Below are 23,679 nucleotides of genomic sequence, written 5' to 3'. Positions count from 1 at the left end.
ACAGAAGCCACCTTAAAGGGCCTCTCACTAGCCAAATGTGAGACAATTTGTACATCAATAATAATATAATGATTACAACAGATTTTCACCCATCGATTAAAATAGGAACCATGAGTCCATACTGATATAAATAAATAAATCGAAAGTTTGAGGAAAATTGGAATATTTACATCATTTCAAAGTATCTCCTAATAAAATATTTATTAATTACAAAGAGAAAAGTAATTTTATACTGGAGAAGCTGGCACATATCATTTTAATCGAAGGATCAAAGTAAAAAACCAAATGAAATTATGTGCCACCTAATAAGTTATCACTTCTGTGATATTCCTATTAAAGATATATAACCAGCCAGGTGCAGTGGCTCACCCCTGTAGTCCTAGCACTCTGGGAGGCTGAAGCTGAAGGATTGTTTGAGCTCAAGAGTTTGAGGCCAGCCTGAGCAAGAGCAAGACCCCTTCTCTACTAAAAACAGAAAAAATTAGCCAGTCAATTAAAAATAGAAACAAAAAATTAGCCAGGCGTGGTGGCTCATACTTATAGTCCCAGCTACTCAGGAGGCTGAGGCAGGAAGATTACTTGAGCCCAGGAGAATGAGGTTGCTGTGAACTAGGCTGACACCAGTGTCACTCTAGCCCAGGCAACAAAGTGAGACTCTGTCTCAAAAAAAAGTAGTACTATGTATCAATGTTAATGTCCTGATTTTGAAAGTTATATTGTAGTTATTAGGCAAATGTCCTATATAACATATTTGGGGATGATGGGGCATCATATCAGCAAATTACTCTCAAATAGTCCACAAAAAAAAGGTGTTTGTTCTGTACTTGTAAGTTTTCTATAAATTTCAGATTGTTTCCAAAGTTTTAGAGCCTTAAAAAAATAAACCCACAAATGCATACATATATACACATCCATGCCTAACTCCCAAATTAATGAATCAGAATTCTCTGTGGAGTTGTATAGTTTGTGTTAAAGAACATCTTCAAAGCATTTAATGTTTTAATTTCCTTACGAAAAAATTTTAATAGTTCTATATTCATAAGAATAATGTTGAATAAAGCTGATTACATGACATTTATTTCCCATATAGGAAATAAATAGGAAAGGATGCCGCCAGTCACATTTCCTCCCTGCCACTCTGCTATTCTATTTAATATGCAGTTTCCTCTTCAGTCAAAATAAATAAGTCTCTCTGCTGCTTTAGTATACATCTCTGAATTTCTTATAGAAGTATTTTTGATGAAGGTTATAAGTGTGCTAATCTTTTATGAATTTAGCCCTACAGGTGTCTACTCATGTAAAATGGGACAAGTAAGAATTCAACAAAAAAAGTATGTGTGCAGGCCACGGTGGTGGCTATACTTTCAGCCACTCGGGAGGCGAAGGCAGAAGGACCTCTTGAGGCCAGGAGTTCAAGGCCTATGTAGTGTGCTATGTCCATACCTATGAATAGCCACTGCACTCCAGGCTGGGCAACATATTAATAGCAAGAGCCCGTCTCTTTAAAATAGTGTGTGTGTGTGTGTGTGTGTGTGTGTGTGTGTACATGTCAGACCTAATTAAATACCATATAGGCTCAAGCTCAGATGCTCAATAATTCTCACAGTCTGACTAATATGGTATGACAGGCAAACTGGTTAAATGGTATTGTGACTTAATTTATGAATAGTTATAATACCTATTTTAAGCTTTGAGATCTTCTTATCTAACTTCAAATAAGCTGGATAACAAAAAAAGCATTAATCATAAGAAAAATGACTGATATATTAGACTTTATCAAAATTAAAATTTTCTGCTTATCAAAAGAAAATGAATAGGAAGGTCTAGCATGGGAAAAAATATAGTACTTATCTGTAGAATAAGTACTGTATGTATAAAGAACTACAAAGAGACAATAGAAAGATAAAAAACTTAAGTTTTAAATGGGCAAAAGCCTTGAACAGATACTTCAAAACAAACTTCAATGATAAGCCTTTAAAAATGTGACTACAGCATTTTGAAACTGAGTGATAATCTCATGAAATAGAGCACTAGGATATGAGATTTTTTTTTAAATGGACATGACTTAATATTGCTTTGAAATAATAAAAAACATTTTGTTTCGAAATACATGAAAAACACCATTTTCCTCCACATTATGTTTAAACTGGCTGAAAATCCTATCCACAACAAACTTATATCACCTAAGAAATGTGGACAGTCTTTATAAATTGTTAGTGACTCAACTTTGAAACAAAATTTCCTGCTCTTCCTTTTCATGTTTTGGATAGGTTTAACTAAAGAATATTCTAGTATCATTTACCTATATGGATCAGCATTTTCTGAAATTCACACTACTAGACAAAATACAGAAATAAACTAGGTGTTCAGGCAGATATAAAACTAAAACTGTCTGTCATTCCCAATTTTAAAATTCTATGTTCATTAAATAGGTTCATTGTTCTTACCAATTGATTTTATACTCTGAAGACTTTATGGCAAATAAACGTTATCATTGTGAACTTACAAAATCAACAATAATGAAACGCTGGTTTTGTAAGTTTTATATCTGATGTTGTGACATGACTTAATTTGACAAAGTGTTCCACTATTTTAAGGAACCTGAAAAATAAGCTGGATTTAAGAACTGCTAAGCATATATACTAAGCATATATACTAAGACTAACAACACCACAGACCTTCTGAGGACACATTCACCTTGGTAATAGCTAACTGCTCCAGGACACTGAATAACACATAAATCACTGAGACTATTGTTGGACAAATACATACAGTGCTTATCCTCACAGAATTTTGCATGGCATATTTTACTACAATACTTACTGGTGCTACTATTTTTCCTGTCTGTCCAACTTGCATATCATTGGGAACAAAGCCAGCATCAACAGCAGCACGGGAAGCACCAACTAAGAAGAAAAACATATTTGTCATTGTTTTCAAGCTCTATTATTCAGTTAGTTGGGATATTCACTAGTAACTGTAAATGAAGACACTAATATAATACAGTTCAAATTTTATTTTATAAGGGTGGGTACAGTGGTTCATGCCTATAATCCCTGTACTTTGGGAGGCTGAAGTGGGAGGATCATTTGAGCCCAGGAGTCTGAGACCAGCCTAGGCAAGATAGTGAGACCCTGTCTCTCCAAAATATTGTTTAAAAATTAGCCAGGCGTGATGGCACATGACTGTAGTCCCCAGCTATTCGGAAAGCTGAGGCAGGAGGACTGTTTGAGCCAATAGTTCGAGGCTGCAGTAAACTATAATAGCACCACCACACTCCAGCCACGACAACAAAGAGAGACCCTGTCTTTAAAAAAAAAAAATTATTTTATAAAGGACTTACTTTTTAAAAAATCCCCATTACTGATTGTGAATTCTAACTACTAAGCACCAATGCATTTTACATATAAAGCTTTAATAAGTAATTTCTATTTATACCCAAATATTTCAGATTTTAAATTGGGCTGAACTCTTCTACTTGCTTTATCAAAAAGGCATTTATAAAACCTACACTATAATCTGTTTAGGACGTTATTACATAACGCTCTTTTATGTAATAACTTCAGAACTTTTGAAGAAAGGTACTACAATATTACCTCTTGTGCCCAGATAAAGAAAAGAGTTATGTATAACAAGATAAAGATTTAACCAATATTTACTATCTAATTGATAAATAAATAAAATTTTACTGTTTTTTCTATCCTCATTCAATAGGAGTCAACAAGGAGCCCTCTACTTTGGAATAAAACCACCCCTTCCCCAGCAGGAGTCAAGAATGAGCCTCAGGCCTCATCTCCAGCTAGAGAAGACAAGAGGGAGCCATTGACAAGGCAACTTGCTATCTCTGAACACTCACAGCCTCACCACAACTATCTGTCTTGAATCAGGCAAGACATGTTGCCCTTCATGTGTGTCAGTCACTACAAGAAGCCCTAGACTCAAAGGGTTACCCTCCATAATCCACACAATGATCCCCATATGCTCCATACGCTCCCTAATCTGCACTCATCTTCTACTCCTCCTCAATTCCTCAACACTTACTCCATGATTTCTGGAACACAGAGACCAATACTGGCAAAACTCAACTTATATTAAGTTTTATTAAAATTTAAAGTTTATTAAAACTGAAGTTCTTTTGTTTAGTGTTAGCATGGTATATCTCTCTCTGCCTATTTACTTTTAATCTATATGAAGTTTTTATATTTAAAGTGGGTTTCTTGTAGACGACATATAGTTTGGTCTTGTTTATTCATCCCCTCTGCCAATCTCTATCTTTTAAAGACTACTGATGTTCATAGTAATAACTGATACAGTTGGATCAATATCTGCCATTTTGAAACTGTTTTCTATTTGTTGCCCTTGTTCTTTGTTCCTATTTTTGTCTTCCACCAACTGAGCATTTTTTAATTTTTTTTAGTGGTTGTCCTAGAGTTTGCAATATACACTTACAACTAAACTAAATTCACTTTCAAACAACAGTATGTACCACTTCACAAGTGGTACAACTGTCACATAGCAAGATAATCCTAATTTCTATCTCCATTTCCTTATACTAGTGTTGTCATTCATTTCACATATACATAAGACACACAGGTAAGAAAATATGTGGTTGAATACATTGTTGCTATTATTATTTTGAACAGACTACTGCCTGTTAGATTAATTAAGACTAAGAAAAATAAAACTTCTTATTTTACCTTACTTATTCCTTCTCCAAAGCTCTTCCTTATTTTATGCACATCAGTTTTTGACCTGTATCATTTCCATATCTCTAAATGAAGGAAAAAGTTCTTTTAACATTCTTATAAGGTAAGTCTACAACAAATTCCTTCAATTTCTGTTTGTCTCTGAGAAAGTCTTTATTTCTCTTTCACTTTTAAAGGATAATTTTGCAGGATACAAAATGCTAGATTGGCAGGTGTTTTCTCTGTACACTTTAAACATTTTACTCCACTCTCTTCTTGCTTGCATGGTCTCTATAGAGAGGTAAGTTGGAATTCTCATCTTTGCTCTTCTATAGGTAAGGTGATATTTTCCTCTGGCTTTTTTCAGAAATTTTTTCTTTATCTCTGATTTTCTGTACTTTGAAAATTATACGCCAAGTTGTAGTTTCATTTTTCTGTCATTTATCCTGCTTGGTGTTCTCTGGGCTTCTTGGATCTGTAGTTTGGTATCTGACATTAATCTGGGGAAATTCTCAGTCCTTGTTTCAAATACTGCTTCTGTTCCTTTCTCTCTTTTTCTTCTGGTATTCCCATTACACGTATATTATACTTTTGTAGCTGTCCCATGATTCTTGTATGGTCTGTTCTGCTTTTTTTTTTTTTCAGTCTTTTTTCTCTTTGCTTTTCAGTTTGGATATTTCTATTGATATCCTAGAACTCAGACATTCTTTCTTCAGCCACGTTCAGTCTTCTAAGAAGACCTTAAAAGGCATTTTTTATTTCTGTTACCATTTTGTTTCTGATACCATAGTATCTCTAGCATGTCATTTTGGTTCTTTCTTAAAACTTTCACCTGTCTGTTTACATTGCCCATCCCGTATGCTATCTACTTTATCATTAGAGCCCTTAGCATATTAATTACAATTATTTGAAATTTCTAGTCTGATAATTCCTACTGAGTCTGGTTCTGATGCTTGCTCTGTCTCTTCAAACTGTCTTTTGCCTTTCAGCATGCCTTATTTCTTCTTGATAGCCAGACATACTGGGTAAAAGGAAGTCCTGTAAATAAGCCTTTAGTATCATGGTGATAAGGTGTGGGAGAGGGGAAGCATTCCACAGACCTATGATTAGGCCTTGGTCTTTTATTGAGACTATACCTCTAGACTGTAAACCTTATAAATGCTTCCCCTTGGGTGGAACAGGATGGCTAGAGTGGATTGAAGTTGGTTGTAAACCTTATAAATGCTTCCCCTTGGGTGGGACAGGATAGCTAGAGTGGATTGAAGTTGGTTATTTCCTGTCTCCCATGCAGAAGGCTTGAGGGGGTTGGATTTGGGTATTTCCTTTTCCCCAGGTCAGTTAGACTCAAATACAAACCACAGAAGTTAGGCTCTGGTTAAATAGTTCCTCATGAGGGCAACCTTGTTAAGAAAGGAATGCACTGGCATATTTCAAAACGGTTCTTTTTCACTTTCCCCTGCTGGTTTTACTTCCCCCTGCTGAAAGGTGCAAGGTGATTTTTCTTTAATTTTCACTATGAGAACTTGGTTGAGGCCCTGAAGGTAAAACTCACAAAAGCATGGGAGCTTTTAAATACAGAGCCTCCATAAATTCATAAATTACAGTTCAAGTTTCTTTACCTCAGCACTGGTTCCTGTGGAGGTTGCTACTTTGGGGTTTCTGCTCTCAATAAGTTGTGATTTTCTGTATTTGCCTGTTGGTCTCTCCAATTTAGGGGACAATGGTTTGCCATGTGACCTCACTTCTCTTACAGATCTAAGAAAATTGTTGATTCATCAGTTTGTTCAGCTTTTTACTTCTTAGGACAGCATGGTGATTTCCAAGCTTCTTACATGCCAGACCAGAAACCAAAAGTCCTATACCCTAGTCTTGTCTTAATTCTTGAGGATTTCAACCCCATAGCTTCTCAGTTCTAACTCTCCTCCAGTGATCTTGCCCACCACCCTACCACAGCCACACCCACAGTCATATACCAGACCTTTCCATTACCAATATCCCTTGAGAGTCTCAATTTCCAACCTCTCTCTGATCTCCTCTTTCCAGCTACTCCCTTTAGTACCCAACTGCAACAATCCTCTGATCCTGCTAAGATCTACAATTCTATTCATTGTCCTTTCTCTCCTCATGTCTCTTCTTTCTTTACTCACCTTAAATTCTATGATTAATCATTCTAATCACTCCTTTGCATATACCTCAGTTTCCTTGCCTTCGTCTTATATTGTCACACTCACTCAGGAAAAACCTCCATCTTTGGCTAACTAATAAGCACTCTCTCCACTTTTTCCATACCTCTCCTCCTGTAGTTCAGCACAACTGGAGAAAACCACCCAAACATCCCCAGCCATGTTAACTGTGTTTTACTTTAAATAAATAGGCCTTAATGCTTCCTGGCAATCATTCTAAATTCTCCCTGTCCTTTCATTATCTCACTCTTTCCTACACTATAATTTCATATCTTTTCTTTTCTCTTCAAATTTCTTATACCTCTTTATCATTCTTCCTCTTGGCTCTTGACTTTGCTTTTTATTCATTGAAAAAAACTGAAAGAATCAAGAGAACTTCCACATGCTCCAACCAACACATCTACCTACCACCTGTAGCCGTGTAGACATTCTGTTCTGTCGACTCAAGGACATCACTCCAGTAGTTCTTCCTTCTCTCTCCTATATGACTCATTTTTCCCTCTCTACCGGAGCATTCCCATCAGCATATAAGCATGCTCTCTATTAACTGTCCCATCTTTTAAAAATGCCTCTGTTGGTCCCACTCCCCTTCTAGCTGCTTGTCCATTTCTCTGCTCCCCTATATAGCAAAATCCCTCTAAAGAGTTGTCTATATTCACTGTCTCCAATTCCAGCCCTCTCATTCTGTTTTCTAAAAATCTTATTAAAATTTCTAAAAATCTACATAGACATACAGAAATATACTGCTCAATAGCTTATCACAAAGTGAACCAGCCATGTAACCATTACCTAGGACCATTCTTTTGAACCCACTCCACTATTCCACTGAAACTGCTCAAAGTCACCAATGACCTCTAAGTAGTTCAATCCAATAGTCACTTAATTGGCCTTGACCTATTAGCAGCATTTGAGATAGTTGATCCCTCTTTTCCTCAGTGAAACACTTCACTTGTGTTCCAAAACACAGTTGCTGTCCTGGTTTTCTTGTGTAACTTACCAGTCCTTTTTAGTCTTTTATATACTTTTCTCCCTTAGTTCTTAATCATAGAGTGTTTATGGCTTAGTCCTGGGACCTTTTATTTTTTTCTTTAAAGAGACAGGGTCTTGCTATGTTGCACAGGCTAGAGTGCAGTGGCTATTCATAGGCACGATCATAGCACACTACAGCCCCAAACTCCTGAGCTCAAGTGATCCTCCTGCCTCAGGCTCCTGAGTAGCTGTGACTACAGGTGCGTGCCACCACACCCAGCCTGGGACTCCCTTTTCTCACTTATTCCCTTGGTGATTTCATCCAGTCTTATGGCTTCAAATACCATCTAAATGCAATTCCCAAATTTATATCCCCAACCCAAACTTCTCCAATGAACTCCATGTTCTTATACTAACTGCTTAACTGACACTCTATTTGGATGTTTGTTATTAGAAATCTCAAAACTTAATATGCCCCAAAACTGAACTCTTGATCTCACCCTGGAAACTGCTCCACTGGAGATCTTCCCCATCTTGGCTAAGGGCAACTCTATCCTACCAGTTGCCAGGACAAGTATTTTCTGTCATAACCCAAATCCAATCTGTCAGGAAATCCTGATGACTCTACCTTCAAATATGTATCCCCAAACTGACCACTTCTCTACACATCTACTGTTACTACCTCAGTCCGAACTACCAGTATCTCTCACTTGGATGACTGAAATAGCCTTCTAATTGATCTCCCTGTTACTGTACTTATCATCCTACAGCTTATTCCCAAAACTGCAGCCTAAGTGATCCTTTAAAAATGTGTTAGATCATGTCATCCTTCTGTTCAAACCTTCCAATGGTTCCCTATTTCACTCAGAGAAAAGCCAACTCCTCACAATGTGCTACAAGGCCCTGTGTGATAGAGTCCCCTATTACCTCCCAATTTTACCTCTTGCTACTTTCTCTTTTGCACTTTCCATTCCAACACTGGCCTCCTTGCTATTCATCAAATAGGCAAGACACATTCCTGTCTCAGACAGGCTCTTTGCACTTTACTGGTTCCCCTGCCTGAAACATACTGCCTCAGATCTCCTCACCACTCACTTCCTCACCTCTTCAAATCTTTGGATGTCTCCTTCTTGTTAAGACCTACTCTAACTGCCTTATTTTAAACTGTAATGCTCCCCCTCCAATACGCCTCCTGTTCTATTAGTCTCTGTAGCACTTATCACTCTCTAACGTTATTTACTAATTTATTGTGTTTAGTACCTGTAGTAGGCAGGAAAATGGCCCCTCCAATGATATATTCACTTCCTAATCCCCAACAGCTGTGAGTATTACTATCTGGCAGTGGATATGATACAAAGTTAAGGATCTTGAGAAGGAGCTTAACCTTGGATTAGCTAAGTGGGCCCCAAATGCCTTTACATGGAACCTTATATAAGAGGAATGCAGAAGGAAATTTGAAGTCAACACACAGAAAAGGTGACATGAAGACAGAGGCAGAGGGCCGGGCACAGGGGCTCACGCCTGTAATCCCAGCACTCTGGGAGGTGGAGCCAGGCAGATTGTTTGAGCTCAGGAGTTCGAGACCAGCCTGAGCAAGAGCGAGACCCCATCTCCATTAAAAATAGAAAGAAATTAATTAGCCAATTAATATATATATATGGAAAAAAATTAGCTGGACATGGTGGTGCATGCCTGTAGTCCCAGCTACTCAGGAGGCTGAGGCAGAAGGACTGCTTGAGCCCAGGAGTTTGAGGTTGCTGTGAGCTAGGCTGACACCACGGCACTCTAGCCCAGGCAACAGAGTGAGACTCTTTCTCAAAAAAAAAAAAAGAAAGAAAGAAAGAAGACATAGACAGAGACTGGAGTGAAATGGCCACAATCTGAGGAGTACTGGGGCAGCCATCAGAAGCTGGATGAGCAAAGGAACAAATTACCTCCTAGAGCCCCTGGAGGAAGTACGGCCCTGCCAACACTTTGATTTTAACACAGAACTGAGAAAGAAAAACTTTTGGTTGCTTTAAGCCAGCAAGACTGTAGTAATTTATTACAGTGGCCAAAAGAAACTAATACGAGGTATCTGCCTCATCCAAATAGAAATGTATTATAATTTCCACAATGACAGAGAATTTTATTTATTTTGTTCACTACTATTTTCTTAGCACCTAAAATAGTACCTGCTATATATAATAACAGACATTTGATAAATATTTGTTTAGTGAATGAATGAATCAATGAAAAAAATCCTGAAATATCAACATCTGATCATAAAGAGTCAGTATCATAGCTTTAATCAGAGAAAACTATTACTATTTCTGAGTACACATATTATGTAATAGAAAAGCATAAAAAAAACCTATATACAAAACTCTCAAAAAAGAGAGAGAGATAATAGAATTGGGACATTTTTGTAAAAAGAAGATATATTCATGTAGTAGTTATATAATTAAAAACCAATCAATTATCTCAATTTTTATTTTTCAAAAAACATCATTCCATTCTTATCAATGCACTTTTAATAATAGGTTCCATCTTTCCTATACATGGTTAACTAAAATTTTAAAATACCTTTAAAGAAATTTTTCATATATATATATTTTTAAGGCCAGTCAAGTGAAACAGTGACAGTGGAAAAGGAACAAAGGAATCTGTAACTAGGGAGGTTAATTAATTATAAACATCACTGCACTTGGATCGGCCTTAAAATAGCTTTAAATGTATTTCTATTTATAGGAGAGACTTCTATTAGACACCAAAAAGAGGAAAAACCAGGGTATTCTGAATCTGAAGTAAGCACCAAAGCTAACATTTCATTATTTTAAAAATCAGAAAAAAATCCAAACAACTACTAGGATTTTGGCAAATATAAGAGTATCATATAGATAACTAAAAAGTACTAGGAAACCCTACCCTCACTGAATGCTACCCCACTTAGTTGGAGGCTGAGAAAAAGTGTTTCAGAGAGAAAAACTGAAAACCACAGAAAGCAAATTAATTTGTGTCCTGGAGTGACTTATACATAAATGAAAGAAGGAAGGAAAAAATATTTCCAACAAAAAGGGAACAGCTTTCTACCAAGGAAAAGAACTTTACCTGCAGCATGCAGTTGATCTGCCAAGTCATATAACAGCTTAAAGTTCTCTCCACTCTTCAAACCCCGGCCTCATTTAAAAAGATGAAAAAAACAAATTAAGCAAGCATAAACGCCATTCTATAAAAACTGTGCTACACTGTATACTTGAGTAAATTTTCAAATTACATCACTGCCATGTTAAGCATGCCACCTCCTCTGTAAAACCTTTTCTGACTTCTACTATACTCCTATACTTCTCCTACAAAGCATTCAACCCCACTGTAATTAACTAGTTAACTAATGGTGTGACTAATCTTTAATATCAGGTTTCTCCACTAGAATAAAATCTCTTCAATTGCAGGATCCATATCTATCTTGGTCACTGCTATTATCTACAGTATTTAGCAAAATTCTACAGATAGTAGATGATCAATAAATATTCTCTGGATGAATGAATAAAGTTATTTGAATGCAAGTCATCCCACTAGACTTTAAACTCTTTGAGAGTAAGAACACTCTGCTTTTCATCTTTGTTTCTCTAGCACTTTGCAATAGGCCTGTCATAGAACAGATAACCAATAAACATTTCTTGGAATAAATGAGTCAGATATATGTTTTCAAAATAATAAATTATTTCTTCTCAATGCCACTTGCTGTTTAAAAGCTTAAATTGTTTGATATTTAATTTGGGGATTTCAAAATCATAGCTGTCTTTATTTTTTTGAAAAGTCAGGAGGCTAAAAATGGTATTTCAAGCCATTTCTTTCTGTAATTCAGAAGCCAACCATACTCTACAAATAACATGGAAGTCCAACAATAATAAAATGACACCAGTGGCAAAGCTATGCACAAGATTTTATACTATGCTTCCCCTGGTACCAGTGACTAGATGTGCAACAGAATGCCCAAATTGTGTATTATGCTCATAATTTCACTTTCCTGATTGGTAAAACAGGAATAATACTCGCAACTTTCCAACTTCTTACATTGGGAAAAAATCTGTGCCCCTCTAAAATAAATACAAATATTTACTTTAAAAAATCAAAGTATTTTAAGTTTCCATCATCTTTTAAAATTAATATTCCACTTACCACCAGATACCACCACTTTGGCACCTATTAGCTCTGGTCGATCACTTTTCGTTAATTTCTGGTCAAGCCACTCTGATATTCCCACTGGTGAAGTACTTGATGCTGCATACATTGATACATATAATAAAACAATCACTATGGTTTCAAGTTCTGTAATGATTATTTTTAACAGAAACACACAAATATATAATTTCATGAAATTTAAGTTTGTTAATTATTGTGAATTTTCTGTGCTCCTAATCTCGTTGTTTCTGTGAAAAGACTTGAGGGAACAACATTCCAGTCTTCACCTCATTAGCTGTATGACTTCTGAGAAGTTATTTAATTCTCTGAGTCTATTTGTAAAAACTGAATACCCATATTTATATTATGTTCAGATAAAATACTATATGTGTTAAAGCACAATACCCTCTATACATTTATTATTATTACATTCTATTATATTGAATCAAATATTATAATAGGAAAAGTGATGACAGTAAAAAACCTTAATGTCAATATCACATATTCATCTTAATGGGTTCTCTCTCTCCCACCCCCTTGATCTACCAAAGCAGCTATCCAGGTACCAAAGATAATGTGAAAAGGACATAAATTATAAGTATTTCTTATTTTTATATAAGTTTGGAAATATCATTTAGATTGAGCTTTCATTTCAAATACTCTGCATTACGAATTTAAGCAGAGGTCATCTCTTATTATAATACAATCTACGGGCCGGGCGCTGTGGCTCACGCCTGTAATCCTAGCTCTTGGGAGGCCGAGGCGGGCGGATTGCTCAAGGTCAGGAGTTCAAAACCAGCCTGAGCAAGAGCGAGACCCCGTCTCTACTATAAATAGAAAGAAATTAATTGGCCAACTGATATATATATATAAAAAAAAAAAAATTAGCCGGGCATGGTGGCGCATGCCTGTAGTCCCAGCTACCCGGGAGGCTGAGGCAGAAGGATCACTCGAGCCCAGGAGTTTGAGGTTGCTGTGAGCTAGGATGCCACGGCACTCACTCTAGCCTGGGCAACAAAGCGAGACTCTGTCTCAAAAAAAAAAAAAAAAAAAAAAATAGAATCTACGAACTAAAAAAATAAGAAACAAAAACAAAAAACTCCAAATGAACACTCACCCTTTTCTGAACCAGCACTACCTTCACTTGTTGTTGCAGCTTCAAAAGATGTTCCTCGAACAGAAAACACCTTCACTTTCTCATCACACTTCACTGTACACAAAGCATTTCCTGAAAGATACGATTTATTTTTAAAAAGCAACAAAACAGAGGCTTTGAATTTACTTCACAAAGACAAGGCAAGAAATAACTGTGAATTCATTGTTTTATAACTCTACTAAGTATAGGAAAAAGAGGACCATAATGGTACAGAAATATATCAAGTTAATTTTAACCGTGGATGTCTTTAAATACAGGACAGGTGCTGATATGCCTAGAAGCAAGAAACTGGAACAGGCAGCCACACTAAGAAGGTACATTCTTCCTAAAAGGAATAGGAACTAAGCTTCCTTCACCAAAAACAATATAATACGTAATTCAAAAATATGAGCTGCCACAACTTAGTACGAATGTAGCTTCTATAACCAGGTATGGTGGCTCAGGTCTGTAATCCTAGCACTTTGGGAAGTCAAAATATAAGGATCACTTGAGGCCAGGAGTTAGAAACCAGCTGGGGCAACATAGTAATACCTCATCTCCACAAAAATTAAAAAATTAGCCAGGCATGGTGGTGTACGCCTGTAGTCCCAGCTACTCTGGAGGCTGAGGCAGGAGGATCGCTTGAGCCCAGGAGTTTTAGGTTGCAGTGAGCTATGATGATCCATGCCACTGTACTATAGACCTGTGGTCCCCAAACCCCTGTGTTAGGAAATGGGCCATGCATCACTGCCTGAGCTCTGCACCACTCTCCCCCACCCCCAACAGCCCACTCCCCCACCTCCGGGTCCATGGAAAAAATGTCTTCCATGAAACTGGTGCCTGGTGCCAAAAAGGTTGTGTGTGGACTGCTGCTCTAGACTGAGTAACAGAGTGAGACACTATCTCAAAAAAAAAAAAAAAAAAAATGTAGCTACTATGGATGCTAAATAAGAAATATATGAAAACATGATAGGGCATTAAGAACAAGTACGGATGTACCAAGATTTTTAAAGGATTTGAGACATTTCTTATGGATTAGCAATCACATTAAGAGTGAACTAAACTATAACCAAATATTTCCCCCCAAACATTACTGAAGATGAAAGGTGTGATTTGAGAACTGACCATCTATACTGAAATACACAACTTTAATCAGAAAGAACAAAGAGTTCATTGCCTTCTCCAATCCTACCAGAGATCTATGGTGCCTAGCAATAGACCAATCAGCTAAAGAGACACTGAAATGAATTTCTTAACACAGATAGAAAGGGAGTAGGAGAAGCAAAGACTGAGAATACAATTAAATAGAAAAAAAGTTTTACTTTTCTAGATGTCACTTAAAAATATATATTGAATAATGAATCTAATTTTTATTGACCACTGAAAAAAATCTCACTCTGAAAACTGAATAACCAGGCAGGAAAGAACTGTGTTCAGGATCTACCAGAGAGAATGCCATGTCATGGGCCAGCAGCAATTCTAGACTGAGATTTTTCTCAGAGACCTTGAAGATGGTTCATTTAAAGCAACTAAATGGCTTGTTTTAAAATCCTATATACAAGAGTATGGGCTGGGCGTGGTGGCTCATGCCTATAACCTAGCACTCTGGGAGGCCAAGACAAGAAGATCTCTTGAGCTCAGGAGTTTGAGACCAGCCTAAGCAAGAGTGAGACCCCATCTCTTAAAATAAATTAAAAATAAGTAAATAAATAAAATTCAATCTACAAGATTAATTTCTGCTTTTTACTAAATTTTTTTTTTTTTTTTTTTTGAGACAGAGTCTTGCTTTGTTGTCCAGGCTAGAGTGAGTGCCGTGGCGTCAGTCTAGCTCACAGCAACCTCAAACTCCTGGGCTCAAGCGATCCTACTGCCTCAGCCTCCCGAGTAGCTGGGACTACAGGCATGTGCCACCATGCCCGGCTAATTTTATATATATATCAGTTGGCCAATTAATTTCTTTCTATTTATAGTAGAGATGGGGTCTTGCTCTTGCTCAGGCTGGTTTTGAACTCCTGACCTTGAGCAATCCGCCCGCCTCGGCCTCCCAGAGAGCTAGGATTACAGGCGTGAGCCACCGCGCCCGGCCTGCTTTTTACTAAAATTTAACATGTTGATTAATTACCTTTCTTGGGTACTCACCTGCATAAATAGTTCTCACAAATGTGTCAGGTGACTTAATTGCAATGATATCAGAAACTGGGGCAACATCAAGTTTGGCTGCTACTCTGGGCAAAAGGTTCTAAAAAGCAAAATAAGCAGTGAGTTACATACATACACACTGGAGGATGGCTATAAACTGTCAGCAATGACATCTTCCAAATGCATATTCCATAGAAATCATAATTCAAATATTTTATATTTCACATGCATCTTTGGACATACTACAACTTCAAGCACAACCTTTTGAAAAGTCTTTGAGATTAAGTGAGTGCCTATCATTACTCTATGTTAAGCTTTATGAGTTTTATAGTAATAAGCCATTTTAACTCAGTATGTTGAGTTATATGATATGAGAGCTACTTTAATAAACATCAATTACAAAGTGTGATGGTTTTAGATTATTGAATTTAGGTAACAAAAGAGAAAAAAATTTAGAAGAGTAGTGAAATCCTGAAATATTGAAAAAGATACTTGTATATATTTACTTAATTGTATATGAAAGAAAAAATTTCAAAGCAGACATTTCACCTGTTGTTTAAATTGATGTTGCATAAAAAAAGATCGACACTAATCTGAAGAACAAGCTACGTAGTATGTATAAAAACAGCAACAAAAATAAATTGATATGCTTTTACCTGTGTATGCATATAACATCTCTGAAATAGACACATGTGCTAACTTTGTTCTCACTAGCAGGGATCCTGGGGAAGTCACAATTCCCAGGTCTCAGTTACTTCATATCGCAATGAGGGCAAGAGAATCTCTACACCTCTGGGCTAAAGTTCTATGACTCCAGGCTCTAAAACAGAGGAGAGTCAGTTATGAAGACTGAATATCCATACTTGCCGGACTCAGTTCTTTCAGATAATATAAATGTATTTTAAAAAGTAAAACGTTGCTTTTTACTATATAAACAGAAAAACGGAATTCTATACTGCTTTCTACACAGAGTTTATTCCATGGCACCTCCTGAACTTGAGGTGATTTGAAGTGCCTCTTGCTGGCACACTCTCCCACTCTGCCCCCAAACTCTCTCTGTTCTCTAACACTGCTCTGAGTATTATCCTGTAATTACTCCTTTATTCTGCATCCTCCCACATTTGTATACAATTATACTATACTAATTAGCACTAATATGTGTTTTGTTTTAAAATAATTTTAATATACACACTATATAATCTTCAATAAGATTTATAAGCACCCCCAAAGGCAGAAGTTTTGTTTCTTCTGTTTCTCTCATGTCCCCACCCTGTATCTAATAAGTACTTCTATATAAGTTGATGCTAACAACTGTTGACAGCCTGAATCAATTTCCCTCCTGCTTTATTGCCAATAGGAAAGGTTTTCTAATTTTCATTTTATCATTACCTACATTATATAGTAATTTTTTTCCAACCATGACAAAAAAATTTCTGAAAAGTGCTATACTTTGTAAAACCACATAAGAAAAATTAAGATCTCACATAAAATAAAAGGTTTGGATTAATTAAAATTCCATGAAACAGTCTGGGTGTGATGGCTCATGCCTGTAATTACAGCACTTTAGGAGGCAAAGGAGGAAAGATCACTTGAGGCCAGGAGTTAGAGACCAGCATGGGCAACAGCAAGACTCCATCTTTATAAAAACTTTAAAAATTAGCTGAGTATGGTAGTGCACAACTATAGTCCCAGCTACTTGGAAGGCTGAGCCAGGAGGACCACTTGAGCCCAGGAGTTTGAGGTTGCAGTGAGCTATGAGCTATGCAACGGAGCAAAACTCTGTCTCAAAAAAAAAAAAGATCCATTAAATAAAGCTCTAACTTGGTAAATAAGAGGTTTAGAAGATATCTACTTTTAAAAACAGATTTGTCAGTATTTAAAGCCTGCTTCAGTAAGTAACTCTTTCCTGAACCACCTTCTTTTTTTTTTTTTTTTTTTTTTTGAGACAGAGTCTCACTTTGTTGCCCAGGCTAGAGTGAATGCCATGGCGTCAGCCTAGCTCACAGCAACCTCAAACTCCTGGGCTCAAGCAATCCTGCTGCCTCAGCCTCCCCAGTAGCAGGGACTACAGGCATGCGCCACTATGCACGGCTAATATTTTTTTCCTATATATATTAGTTAGCCAATTAATTCCTTTCTATTTATAGTAGAGACGGGGTCTCGCTCTAGCTCAGGCTGGTTTCAAACTCCTGACCTCGAGCAATCCACCCGCCTTGGCCTCCCAGAGTGCTAGGATTACAGGCGTGAGCCACCGCACCCAGCCTGAACCACCTTCTTTAACTGTTAAGGAATTACTACTTTAATATTATTATCTGGATAAGCAGATTCTCTTACAAATTCTGTGTTATACAGACTGTGCCTCTTTTTAAAGTTTTAGAACTTCTTAAATAGGTTAAAATTTAGTGTCTTTTGTACTTTCATTAACCTTCGTTTTATTTTAGCATATCCTGAAAATAATTTACCATGGTGTTTAAAGATATATTTTTCTGGATCTGATCTTCCAGCTAAATGTTCTGAGAGGGTGGATGGTACACAGATATCTATCTCTTAAAAAATATATACTACCCAATAGGCTTGACCACATGGTTTCTAGGTGGAGAAGCAATAACTATTGTGTTCTTTTCATGAACAAAAAAACCAACAGATTTTAAAATTCTAGCATACCAGTACAAAAGTGTGTTATGCGAAAACCACAGCTGGTAAAGGACTGTAATAGAGCAAATTGTTTAGCTTCTTCTGATGGACTCTTTCTCATTCCAAACCCATTCACAGGCTGCAGAATCAGCTACTATTATGACCCTTATTCTGAAAATTCCCACCTGTTACAAGACAGCAATCAAGTCCAGACTACTAAAATCTATAATAATAAGACACAACACACACCCATTCTTGGTCTAACAGTCTTTTAAGTGAACTGTCACCACAGAAGATCAAGACCCATGAAATATTTTAAATCATCCAACATAGAATCAAAACTCTCAGAGATGGAATGGTCCACAAAGATCTTTTCACCCATCAGATTAGGGGAAAAAGTATTAAAATATATAATAGCAAGTGTTGGAAATTTAGCAGTATGTATCAAAATTTTTAAACCATACAGCCTTTGATTTAGCAAACTCATTTCTAAAACTCTATTCTAAATAAATCCCAACACATATATACAAACATATATGCACAGGGATGTTTCCTTGCAGCAAAATTTATAAATGCAAAAAACTAGAAACAAGCTAACTGTCCTTGGCTAAATATAGACTATTATGCAGCCACAGAAAAAGACACAAGCCAGGCATAATAGTGCATGCCTGTAGTCCCAGCTATTTGGGAGGCTGAGGCCATATGATCACTTGAGCCCAGGAGTTCAAGGCTAGCCTAGGCAACATAGCGAGACCTCATCTCTGAAAATAAATAGATAGATAAAATTAAATTAACTAAGTTAAAAATAAATTTAAAGAGATAGACATATTTTCAACTCATACTCTTAAATAAAAGCCACTAGTCACAAAACAATGCATGCTATATTATCCTATTTTAGAAGTAAAAAATGCATATTTGTACATGCAATGATTTTAAAATCCATAGAAAGAGGCATAAAAGAACATACAATTGTTAACAGCTGTACTCCTGAAAAGGGAAGAGATGGAAATCAGAAGGTAGGACTTTGACACCCTGCTCTACATACTGCTGTACCGTATGCATCCTTTCTAATATGGACATATTTGTGTACAACTTACTTTATAGTTTTTCCAAGTAAAAACAAAGACTAAAAACTACAGATTAAAAATGAAATAAAAGAAAATGGAGTTAGGATTAACACCTGTGGCCACAGAGAAAGCAAGAAAGGTCTTCTGATAAATTGCTCATCTTGCGCTCCTTTTACCCCTCCTTTTTAACTTCACCTTCAGACACACCACAGTGCGCATGATCAGATTATAGCTTTCTTGACCCTAAGAGTATCTTCAACAACCATACAGCCCTTTCCAAATTCCTCACATAGATAGAACTTGACCTTTCTAAATATTCATCAGCCACTCAAATAAACCATCTTCTAAGATGGCTACTAATATGAATAACATTCTCACACATATGCACACAAAACTCAATACTATTTTTAAACAAAGATAATTTAAAATAGCCTAGTTTTCTCCACAAAAAAATTTAAAAACCTGAAAATGGTGTTCTAACAGAGATTATGATAAAATCTTGAAAGAATTTTAGAAAAACTACCACATTGATTCAGATAAATCGGGATTGGCTAACTAAACAAAGTGTGTTGTACATTTTTGGCACAATGAAATCTAACCCTTCAAAATAGTGACATCAGATTTCACATCCTCAGTCTTCTCACCTTTCCAAAGGCAGATGCTCCAGCACAGATGTGTGTGTAATTGAACTGGTTCTGAGTTGCCAAAATCAATGGCGTCAGTTCCTCTGAGAATGAAATACAACATTTCATAATATTTTCATGTTCTTATATTTCAGCATAATTTAGACACTACATTTGTGCCACTGGAAAACCTCACCTGGAAGGAGGCCTTTGTATGCATCGTGTTGAGCCACCAGAACTTTTGCTACACCTGCTACTTTACAGAGATCTTGTGTCACCTGTGATTAAAAGATAATTCCTAGTTATCCATCTATCAGATACATACAAATAGAGCCACCACTACAAATTTCAATAGAGCATAAAATCTTAATAACTATAAAAATCACTCTTATTAGCAAAAGGGCTACCTAGAAATTAAAAAATATTTCCTAACAAAGAATAGCTTATGCCAATAGATCTTACTTCCCATTGACTTTACATACTCCTACTACATGAATTTCAACAAAAATTCCTGCTTTGAAAAGTACTAATTGACAAACCAAAATCAACATGGCTCTTTATTCAAGTTTAGTTGTAAACTGCTTTTTACTTTTGGTTCGATGCAAGTGTAGGTTCATCATTTTAGAAATAGTGAAAATGGGATTCTCTCTCCTGCAATAATAACACAACAATACATTTTAGACTTAGGGTTTCCTAGAGGCAAAGAACAGGACTTAAGCATCCTAGTTTGCAGTCTATTGCACTTGACTTGGCAATAATAATTTCTGCTGGTATTAAAATTAATAATCCTGGTCAATAAAGAAAATCTTATTTAACAGCCCATTGTCAACCACTGAATCCCTGCCCATATACATCTATTTATCTATGACAAAGCCAAATATTTTCTCTTTTAATTCCTCATTTTCCTGTTTGGAATCAGGATGGGGTTCTGAGAAAACTTTCTGACTACTCAGATTTTCTTTCTGTATACAGAAGGCAATTAGATTCCCCTTTGTAAGTATCTCTAAGATAGTAGGAATGGTTTCTGCTTTAGCAGAGTCCTGTCAGTCACATTATCTTCTGTCTCCTTGTTTACCTCCACACTGATTCAGGCACAGCAAAAGGCTGTGCCTCCTGCCCTCTTCAAAGGACTGTAAGGTTGCAACAATATTCACTGAAGAAAAGATATGATGCAAAAGTACCTCTGCTGAAACAAGCATTCTCCAGCACACCATCTTACACCACAGAGGATACATTCACTTTCTCTAAGAGAATTTCCAATTTAAAAAACTAACTGCAAAGCAGTATAGCAGTCTGGGATATAAAACGGGACAGAATTTTCCCATTGAAACTATCTTTTCCTTTATTGGCAAAAACTTCTGGTACTCCACAGAAGACTTACTTGTTTACAATAAATAGCTAAAGAAAGGCTATTAATAGTCTCTTTATACAGGTACTAGCTGTTTTTCTTTAAAATTAGAATGTGACATGACAAGATTGTAACAGAGCAGAGATGATTTCTGTTTTTTCTCAAAATAGTATAAATAAATTATTTCAAATATTTTAAAACTAATATTACAATAATTATTTAAAATCACAGCAAAACAAATACAGAATTTGTATATATCTGAAGACAGAGCAACCAAAGAAGATAGTTTAGCCATATCATCATATGTTATGGTTAATATCAACTGAAAAAGATTCAGTAGCTATTAGTGGGTAAAGAAATCCACATAACTAATCCTAAATCTGCTAGAATACATTCTTTTAAGTAAGATAATGGATTTTCATTTAAGAAATTAGATGGGTAAGGGGGGGGTGTCCAAGGGCAATATACATAACGTTAACATTTGTACCCCCATAATATGCCGAAATGAAAAAAAAAAAAGAAATTAGACAAAAGCAACACTAGCATTCTGAACCTACATTATCACATGTTCTGCATCAGTCAATACAAAATAAATAAAATCCTCTAAAAAAGAAATATACTCTTTCCAGATTTATTCCTCTGTGAGGTTTAAGCCCCCAACTACACGCTCACGTGAGAGGGAACTGGCTCAAATTGTGGAAGCTTAACATAAGCAATCATCTACTACATACTTCAGCCCAGTGGCACAGACCCTGCAAACCATACTATAGCACCTTTTCAGGGGGTTACTTTCCAAAGCTATCGTCGTCTTACTTCAACAACAACAAAAAACAAAAATGTCTTTTAGTACCAGCTACAGTTTGGAAAGATTAATACTTACATTTGAATTCTTCTACCAATTAAAAATTAACACCCATAATACTTTGTCCAGATTTACCACTTTCAGGAATTAGAAGCAATTAGCAAGTATATTCATCAATACAAAAATGGGATCAGCTATTAACCTCTAAGAGGACTCAAATACTATCATTCTACGTGGTACCTGATGGCACATGATGGTGTCAGTGGAACTAAATCAAGTATTCTACTTCATTTCAAAAGATAAAATGCTTAGTGAGCAAACCTTTTAGTTCCTTTTTCACACATAGTAATGATTGTGACAGTGGCCATTTAATGAGGATTACAGCCCAGTTTGGGTTATAGTACTCAGCATAATTCTTTGTTGCTATCTTTCCCTGTCTTTTGATGGAGATTATATTTGCTATGGCTGACCTTAAAAATTTCTCACCTTGTCACATTTGGTTCCAGCTACTAAGCAGGACACTTCACCTCCAAGACTTTTGGCTGCAGTGATGGTATTTAAAGTAATGGGTGCTAGGGAATCATTTGCATGCTCAGCTATTACCAGGGTACTCTGAAATCGTAGCAACGAAGCCTAAAAAGAGAAAAGGGGGGAAAAAAGGAAAAGAATATCTTAGGTTTTTTTCTCTAATTGTTAAGCATGTGTGCTTTAAAGAAAACTATTCTGTAGACAATATTCAATTCTATAAATTTATGTATTAAAATACTCAATAGCAAAAATTGAGCTATTTGTGTCTATCACTGTACTACTAATTCTCTTACCTAATAAAAACTAAAAATGCAAATTAGCTTTCTATCGTTAAAAATAATTTAATTATTCCAAAACAACTTTCCCACTAATCTATGTCTAATGAGAAACTGCTATATAGCTAAATTTAAAATCTTTAGAGAGAACATATTAATTACCTAAATAGGAATTGGTCAAATTCTACTACCAATAACATTCAGTTACATACTATACTGCTACTAAGGAGTATAGTATATCCAGAAGACATGGGTTCAAAATAAATTACTAAGGCCGGGCGCTGTGGCTCACGCCTGTAATCCTAGCTCTTGGGAGGCCGAGGCGGGTGGATTGCTCAAGGTCAGGAGTTCAAAACCAGCCTGAGCAAGAGCGAGACCCCGTCTCTACTATAAATAGAAAGAAATTAATTGGCCAACTGATATATATATAAAAAATTAGCCGGGCATGGTGGCGCATGCCTGTAGTCCCAGCTACTCGGGAGGCTGAGGCAGACGGATCACTCAAGCCCAGGAGTTTGAGGTTGCTGTGAGCTAGGCTGACGCCACGGCACTCACTCTAGCCTGGACAACAAAGTGAGACTCTGTCGCAAAAAAAAAAAATAAATAAATAAATAAATTACTAAAGTTGATTTCTATTGCTTCAGGCAAAATGCAATTAATACCAATAATTGATAATGAAAATCTGTTTTTAAAATATGACACTAAACAGTAATTTTCCTGGGGTTTCAACTGTTCAAATATGCTACTAAATTTAAAAAAAAGGAAACTTGCAGACAAGTAATATCCAGCCCTGTCTACTGCGAACTAACAAGAGACCACCAATCATTCATGGTCATCTGGAATAATTTCAAATACCAGGAACACAAAGGATGACCAAGAAATGGTCCCTATGTTCAAAGATTCCACAGGAAATAAGACTGGGTCATATACAATTATAAGATAGAACAGTTTTTCAAATAGTGAAGAGATCCAAACCATTGAAGGCTATAGGTCGTGAAATACAGAGCCAACCGGAGGAGAGGAAAGAAGTTTAGGTATTCCTGTCATGTGAAAAGATGAGGAATGGCACCACCGGCATGAGGAAAGAAGAAATTTTAGAATTACCCTTGTGGAAAACAGAAATGAGA

General features: G+C 36.4%; 1 protein-coding gene across 2 annotated transcripts in view; it reads right to left on the bottom strand.

Annotated features, from left to right (window-relative positions):
- The window catches only part of ETFA (electron transfer flavoprotein subunit alpha), a 75,656-nt gene that overhangs the window by 39,063 nt on the left and 12,914 nt on the right, over positions 1-23,679 (bottom strand). Inside the window, exons 2-9 of one of the 2 annotated variants that reach the window (XM_012739369.3) lie at positions 22,236-22,382; positions 19,796-19,877; positions 19,621-19,703; positions 15,276-15,375; positions 13,119-13,229; positions 11,999-12,100; positions 10,928-10,996; positions 2,824-2,906 (exon numbers count right to left, since the gene is read on the bottom strand). In XM_012739369.3, the coding sequence (XP_012594823.1) occupies positions 2,824-2,906; positions 10,928-10,996; positions 11,999-12,100; positions 13,119-13,229; positions 15,276-15,375; positions 19,621-19,703; positions 19,796-19,877; positions 22,236-22,382 (777 nt within the window). The remainder of the gene's footprint in view (positions 1-2,823; positions 2,907-10,927; positions 10,997-11,998; positions 12,101-13,118; positions 13,230-15,275; positions 15,376-19,620; positions 19,704-19,795; positions 19,878-22,235; positions 22,383-23,679) is intronic. The other variant, XM_076004583.1, reaches the window with a different exon arrangement.

The sequence above is a fragment of the Microcebus murinus genome, chromosome 6 (assembly GCF_040939455.1).
Source record: "Microcebus murinus isolate Inina chromosome 6, M.murinus_Inina_mat1.0, whole genome shotgun sequence".
NCBI lineage: Eukaryota > Metazoa > Chordata > Mammalia > Primates > Cheirogaleidae > Microcebus > Microcebus murinus.
This window is presented reverse-complemented; position numbering and strand designations above follow the sequence as displayed.